Source organism: Hevea brasiliensis, chromosome 8 (genome assembly GCF_030052815.1).
Source record: "Hevea brasiliensis isolate MT/VB/25A 57/8 chromosome 8, ASM3005281v1, whole genome shotgun sequence".
Taxonomy (NCBI): Eukaryota; Viridiplantae; Streptophyta; class Magnoliopsida; order Malpighiales; family Euphorbiaceae; genus Hevea; species Hevea brasiliensis.
The window spans coordinates 99979488-99987977 of NC_079500.1; the positions used below are offsets into that span (position 1 = coordinate 99979488).

The 8490-nt window shown below is 30.0% G+C and overlaps 1 protein-coding gene across 1 annotated transcript; it reads right to left on the minus strand.

Moving 5' to 3' along the window:
• Positions 1-535: 535 nt before the first annotated feature.
• LOC110668367 (alcohol acyltransferase 9-like) lies at positions 536-2285 on the minus strand. Its single transcript, XM_021829566.2, has one exon. It carries the CDS (start codon positions 2035-2037, stop codon positions 601-603), a length of 1437 nt encoding a protein of 478 aa, XP_021685258.2. The 5' UTR covers positions 2038-2285; the 3' UTR covers positions 536-600.
• Positions 2286-8490: the final 6205 nt, after the last annotated feature.

Consider the following 8490-nt stretch of genomic DNA (forward strand, 5'->3'; position numbering starts at 1 on the left):
CATAATACTCAAAATCTTATCAGTTTATATTCAATTATTTTCTTTCGTATATTACGGAGTAGTACATTAGCTAGTGATATTTTCAACGAAAATATAATAAATCTCATTCATCTATATTCAACTTCTACGATAATTTCTCTTATTTAAATTTTTAAGTTAGTGTATCTCGTTTGAACACTTTATATAATTCGAACATTATATATTTAGTTATCTTGAATAATAAATTTGAATTCAACTTGGACTCGAGATGCAAATCCTTTTAATTCGAATTTTGGGGCGCATTATAGCAGCTTCCATCGAAGAAAATTAATTATTAATTATATTAAAATATATATATATGTAAGGGATTTTTTGGTTAATTTTAATATATTAAAATTAAAAATTTTCAAATATTATATTTAACAATAATAATAATAATTATTATTATTATTATATTTTTAATATTTCATCATATTTTTAATATTAATTAAAATTTAATATATATATATATATATATATATATATATGAGACCGGACTCGGAATCCGAATCACCAATTATCGAAAGTCAAACTGATATTACAGGTCAACGAATGAGCCAAAAATACTTTTTCCAGTGTTCCTCATGAGTATGGGCTCTTGACTAAATAGTCGTACTTCTCGACCCCACTTGCAGGAATGGCCACCATTACTTTAACTGCATCCGTCTGATTCTGCACCGGCAAAATCAGGCAATACTTATCACTGCATATGGGTCCCACCTGAACTGGTCTCCCAATTCCAAAGTCAACCCTCTCCAAGCCTAGCCTTGACCATTGCGACACTATCAACACGCCTACTGAGTCAGGACACGATCTTTTCTGACTCACCGATTCGATTACCGACCTCACGTATTCGTTGTCCACTCTTCCTTTCGCTCTCTTTATCAACTTTGATGCGTACCCTAAACCCTTCTCTGTTAAATCTTTAACGCTTGTTTGTGCACAGCCAAGAACGAAGCCGTTGCCGTAGTATCCACTCGGTAGACTCGGCTTGACTCGGTCTCTAATATTGATGCTGAAGAGAAGCTTCAAGATTTGGTTTGAGGGTAGGTTTAGAGCTCTGGCCCAGCTCCTCCACACATGAGCTGATACTACCTCGAAAGACGTGTATGCCGGCTCACCAGGTAGACTCATGGACACAGCGAGTCTCTTTAACTCGTTTTTCCACCTTTTATCGAATATAACGGAAGTAGGGATGAGTCTTTCGTTGGAAAAGCGAGCTAAGAACCCACAAACGTCTGGAACTCGGTTGAACTCGGGATGACTCAAGGAGAAAGAACGACAAGGCTTTATTGGATCGAGAAGGTGGCGATCCCAAATTGGTTTAATTTTCAAGTCAGAAAATCGAGCTTGACTCATGGCCAGCTCAGCTAACGAGTTGAGAAGCTCAGTACTACCTAACCCATCACAGACGCAATGGTTGAAGCCGACACCTAACGTGGCACCGCCATCTTTCAGCCACGTCAGCTGGATCACGAGAAGAGGAGCTCCTTGAAGAACATCCGCCACGTAGAAAGACAAGAGTTTCCTCCATTGTGACACGTACCTTGGAGCTCCATCAAACTCGTTGACTGTATTATCACAAACAGCTTCCACGAACAAAGCACCCTGAGCTCGACACACCACCTCTAGGCTGGAGCCATCAGACTTAGCCTTGACTCTCCCTGCAAGAGGATAATAAGGGACCAAGATTCTACCCAATGCAGCCTTGATCCTAGCTGCGATGGTCCCTTGGTCCAACCCAGGGCGAGCCTTGTAAACTAAGAGATACTCTATAGTGAAACGCAGAAAAAGCTGAGAATCGAGAGCAGAGAGAGATAAAACACTAGTTGGGGTTGGCTCAGATGGCTTGACAACTATAGCTTCCTTGACATGCAGAGAGTTAGCCATGTCTTTGATGCAGTTTTGGTTTTGTGGGTCTTGTAAGGTACAGCGAGAAGAGAACAGGGGTTGGGTTACATATATATAGAGAGAGAGAGAAAGAGAGAGAAGCAGAATTTGGGCAATGGATATTACCATTGTGCTGTAATGGGATGAATTATTATATAAGCAAAGAAACCATGTGCGTGTGTATATATGAATAGAAGAAATCTTTTGTGTGTATAACTGTGAAAGATTTATGCCAAGATTCTCCAGGCATCGCTTTATGGAAAAATTAATATCGAAACAAACGTTAACAGCTTGGCTTTGCTTTCTGTCTCTGGAGAATTGATAGCTATGACTCTAGATAGAGAGAGAGAGAGAGAGAGAGAGAGAGAGAGGGAGGAATTGTAGTCTATTATTCTATCTAACATAGAGTTTTATGGTTTTTTTTTAATTTCTAATTTTAATTATGTTGTGTGAGTTGATGGACACAGATGTGGATACCTGTCTAGTTCTTGTCTTTGTAGTATCCATTAACGGAGGGGCAGATTATAAGGAGAGGAGGATAGATAGAGGAAGCTAATAGGAGCCAGGAGGGTTAAGGCCCATGTGGCTGTATGCATCAAAGATGATGAGAAGCTTTCTTTGTGTTGGTCAATTGATGATTGTTGTTTCGTTTTCGCACTTGGTGGACCCAAATTTATTAATATAATTTTTTTTAGCAATGCTGAAGGCTCATTTCGACCATTTATTTTATAATTAATAGTGTCATTAATTATTGACAATTTTTAATTACATAGTGAAATATATATATATATATATATATATATATATATATTGTAAATAGTTAAGATTTTTTAATTTTAAAATATTTTTAATTATTTAAAATAATATTTTATTAACAATAATCTATTTTATATATTTTTAATATAATTAATTTTAGACTTATTTAATTAAAATTGAGTGCTAAAGAACTTATTTAATTGAAAAGAAATTGCCAGAGACTAATATAATTATTGCCTTAAATTAGAGGGACAGAATGGACATTGACCTATATTTCATGAAGATGCATGGCTAATAGCTAATATGTAGCTTTGATATGAGATTATATAATACCCTGCCTGTTGGGTAAAGAAAGGGATTTTGGACCATTGATCCTTGGATCCATATTTGTCATCCATGTTTGATTTGGTTGCTTCTTTGTTTTATTAAGGTTTGTCATATACACTTGGCCATATACCATTTGTTGCCTCAAATTAATAAATGTTTTAGATCAAATCTTTAGACTTTGAAATAATGTAATGCTGCTTTAAAGTAATGAAGGAATTTCAAATTGATGCTTACTTTGGCTTAGTTTAATGGCTGTAAGTATATTAATTATTCATTTGATAAACTTACAATAAATGTTAAAATTAATAATAAAAATTTTATTGTAATAATAATTTTGTTGTTGATAAAACTAATATACGACAACAATATAAATAATTGCTATTAATGATATATAAAAAAAATATGATAGTAATAGTTATTATTATTAAAAAAAAATTTACAGTAATAATTGTTACTGTCAATTATTTTTTCTATAGCAATCATAATTTTATTGTAAAATATATATGATCACAATTTTATAGTAATAATATGATTACCATAAGTTTATGACAGTAAATTTTATTTATTTGACAGTAAAAATTATTGCTACTTAATCTAACATTCTTTTTTTTAGTAATTACTTTTTCAATCCCTGCTTCTTAAAAAAAATGAATGGTTTGATATACTATTCTCAATTATGCTAAACAACTACTGTTGTAAAGCACATCATGGATCAACTATGATAACAACTCAAGTTAAAATTAAAAAAAAAAATTGAAATACAAGTCTTTTTTTATGGTTTTATCTCATAATTGATATCTTAATCTTGAACTTAATAAATAAAATGATGAGGAGAAAATTTATCCATTAATTTGGACTAATCTTTCTGTTAATTAATTAAACCACATGATGAAGAAGGATAACATTAATTAAGAATTATTTGATTAAGATAGATTTAAGCAGAGTAAAGTTCGAATTGCTGGGCAATTCGAACTCCAAAAAGAAATAAATAAAATCATATATTTTATATTTTGAGTTCATAATAAATCGAGTTTAAATAATAATTTTACTAATATTTAATATTTTCAAACATCCCATCTAAATAAGCCTATAATCCCTTTATTAATCAATTTCAATCAGACTATAAAGGCATACGCATGCAATTAATTAATAAACAACATAAAAAATTTAAGTTGCTAATGACTAAAATGATAAGATTTCAGATTTAAATTTAAATAAAATAAATAAATCTAAATAAAAGAAAATTTTCCTTTTAGCTTTGCACATATGTGGGGGAAACCTATGGACACAAATTGTGGGTCTGCAAGAGGGAAATCTATCTCTATGGGTTATTTCAAATATTTAATAAAAGTTATTCTCCATTAATTAAGAAAATTAAGAAACAATTATATTCCAAAATTAACCAACAACTATGCGTCATCATTGTGTTGTTGTCGATAACTTATAGTCCATAATTATTCATTGAGATTAAAATATAAACACATTTAATTAATTATGTTAATTTGAGATTTAATATATATATTATTAATTAGGTTGATTCGCCTAAACATTTGACTCTCTTACATATATAAATGTGGTTTTGTGGAGAATAAGGTATTAACTGCATAGGAGATTTGTGGCATAGGGTGAACAAAGAGAGGGTGATTTGTAGATTTATTTCTTCGTTTTTCTTAGCATATATAGGCCATAGAGGTTGTCTTCTAATGAGGACAGCCTCAAGTTCCCTTTATTCCTTTGGTAGATATGGTGTATATATATACCTTACTAAGAAATTGATGCTAAGAATTTTAATTTTAATTTTTTGGGTTAATAAACAAATTGATGCTAAGAATTTAACAAAGAATGTACTCGAATCCTTACCTTCTATTACCTCATATTGATTGGAGATGCTCAGCAGCAAATCCATATGTACTCATTGATTCTTGATATAGCATATGTATATATGAAAAAAAAAATCTGTATATATAGATAATTTTCCATTTTATGTGGTTTGTATTTAGCAATTTCCATCCAGATAAAAACTTTAAACAAAAAGAGTTAATTATATGTTTTACATTCAGAAGACAAAGGCTGCAGAGTCTGCATTCATATTTATGGTCATTCATGCAGTTTTCTATGTTGACGTCTAATTGGTGACAGAGTCTGGACCATTAAATTTGCTATCTTAATAACTTTGATAATAAAAGAGACAGCAGATGAGCAGCAGATGTTTCATAAAAATCCTTCACATATAATTTTTTTATTTGATTTCGATTATATTCGAAATTGAGATTTTATAGAATAAGAAATGATAATTATATTTAGAAAAAATGCAAATTAGACCGACAATGACAATAAAAAAGGGTGATCATCCAAATTAAATGAGATATGATATGTTAGCAAGCAAGAAAGGTGATGATGATGTCCAAAAAAAAAAGGAAAGGCAAAAAAGAAAGGTGATGAGATTAATCTAATCTCTGTGTAATTAGCACTAAGCAAAAAGTTTTATCAAAATCACAGACAAAAGAGAAGAAAAAGACACACATATGCATATATCACTGGCATCAGAATAGAATATTTTTCCTAGCTCTGCATATATATGTGTCTGTAAATCTTTAAAGTGTTAGATGTAGCTGGGTACCTTCAAAACAAAACAAAACATTTACTTGCATGACAATGACCATGACATAACTAGAGATTCCCCTTGTCAAATCCTTACCTTTCACTTGCAGATTTTGCACAGATGGAGATACATATATGTAAGATATAATAGTTTACTAGGAATATATCGAAGATCGTAGGAATGCAAGGTTTGGTCTAAGAGAATAGCTGCTAGGGTATTGTTGAGAGGTCAAAACTTGAAGGAGAGGGCCCTATATGTGTGTATGGGGAGCAAAGATGACGCGTATCTCTCATTCTCCAAAGAAAAGCCATATAAAGGTTAAATTACAAGACAAAGTAGATGAGATAAGAAGATATATATAATAATAAAGGATCAGTTAATTTTTTTTTTCTTTTCATTAATTGTTTGTTTCTTCTTTTTGATGGATATAAATTATCATTATCTGCATGCTTATGCTTATGCTTGCCCTTCTTGCTTTCTTTCTTTCTTTTCTTTATTTCTTGCTTTGTTATTCCTCGACTCTTATCATCGGTCACCTTTTTTCCAGCTGGGTTTGTGATTAACCCATCACGTCTTTTCACAAAAGCATGTCCAGACAACATGTACTTGAAAGATATTGTTTTTTTTATATGATTGGATGTTCAAGTCTGGTTTTATTTTGATACCCTAAAAAGAGTTTTGATTCAACTCTCTTTCTTTTTTTAATTTTCTTGAATTTTTCATTCGTTATCTAACACTTACAATTGATCTACGTAGCAATACAAAGATACAAGAATCATACACCTCCAATAATCTAGACAAGATTCATGAAAAAAGAGGTTGCTCCAATAAATTCTGAGATTTGAGTGTTAGAACCACCGGCCATTACACTCCTAGTCCTAGAATCCTCCTTTAAACCTAGACTTCTTATCCAGTTTCTATCTTAGTACTTAGGCTAGATCAGTTTTGATGCTTACTTAAGATTCTTAAATTAAATATATAAAAGAAATTTTCCCTCTTAGTTTTTCCTTTTAAATGGGTAAGAAATTTCTATTTGATGGAAAAAGAAAATTTATTCAATGTAACTATTATATGAATAACGGTAGTCCAGTAGAGGGTAGAGGCAAGGCTGAGCCGCGGCGCTGGTTATCCTCCATTTTGTCTACATTAATTTTCTTCATTGCATTTCCTTGCCAAAAGGGTCACATCGATCAAGAGAATCTGATTAAGGAAGAGGAATTATTAGGTTAGTGGCGAGGAGAAGAGACTACACTACAGCAAAGAAAAGATTCCAATGATTAAGTTAGTTTTTGATTTAATGGAGGTTAATTAAAAGAGAATACAATGTCTCTGAGTATATTATTAATCAAGGCCAGCTACTAATTAATAAGAGGAGGAAAAGAGTTTAATTTCTAGTATTCTTTTTAGATCCCATTTACTATAGATTTAATTGAAAATATATAATGAAACTCATTCATTAAATATTTATGAATTTTACATATTCTTGAGTGATGTGATGTCTAATTAACTATGTTTATGGGGCCAAATTAAGATGTTATATCTTATATTCAAAATCAAATGATTCAATATTTTATATCAAATAGAAAGTGATTGTGTTTTCTTCTCAAGAGGTGGGGTTGAAAAACTTTAGTTGTCTAAGAAACTTAGAAAATATTATCATTCTTGTATGGCTTCTTCTATGACTGGTCAATAAAATGTCTCATAAAAAAAAGTGATTAATTAATTCATTTAATTTAGAGTTCAAATTTTAACAACTAACTATAGAAATTATAACAAGATTGTTCATGCTTTTCAATACTATATATACTTATCTTATAGATATCCATCTTCTATAAATATTATGATCATTTTCTCTGTGCTACATGCCCTATATATTAAACTCATAATTGCTCTTCCTTGCTAGGAAATGGGAAGTTGCAATTTTCATGCTTATAGAGATGATTTCTTCATATAAAATTGAAGGGAAATTTTTGTTAAATCTAATTCATTATAAATTTAATATATAAATATATGAAACTCATGTATTTAATAAATAAATTTCAAATAGTCAAATGCACATTTAATTTATACCTCTTGTCTCTTGAAGTTGGTTTCATTGCAAATAAAAGGGTTGGCTCTACTTACTTATGGCCTAACTTAAATCCTTATACCCAATGGGCCTACTCAATGACTCAAATGAACCTCTCTTTGAATCATATATTTTTTTAAAGAGTCTCTTTGAATCAAATTTAATTTTTTTTTAAGAGGAAATATTTAAATTAAATAAAAATTTCAAAACCCATAAATATGAGAGGTTTCTTGCCCTAAATCACTCTTGAGAACTTCTTTAAAAAAGTCATCTTAATTAAAAAAAAATTAAAATTTTTAGTGAGTATATATTGCATTTATTAAATATTTATTAATAATTTTATAGAATAATATGAAAAATTATCTTTTTTATATGACATTGTTCTATGTAGTATATTTTAATTGTGAAGCCTAAATAACATAGGAGAAAAATCAACTGTAAAAACATTAACTTCAAATTTTAATTTTAGGGATTTCTATGAATCAAAATTTAATTTTCTAGGTAGGTTAGGTTTTGAAAATTTTGTATCTTATTTTAAGTAATCTATCAAAAATTAATTTTCATTAATATTTTTAAATTTTGATGTGTATTTTAAATAATTTAAATTTTATTAGAATAACGTTTATTTATTTTTTCTATAACATTTTTTAATTTGAAGAAAATATGACTTAATTGTTAAATTTTAAATATATTAAATTTTAAATTAAAAATTTATTGTAAATTAAATTATATTTACTATAATATATAGTAAATATATTAATTAAAAATATATATATTTATTATCCTTCACCCTGCTTCATTTCCGGCGCACTTTAGCACCATCCACCCC

Coding starts and splice junctions, on each gene's coding strand:
- LOC110668367 (XM_021829566.2), bottom strand. CDS start 2,037: ATGGTAATATCCATTGCCCAAATTCTGCTTCTCTCTCTTTCTCTCTCT.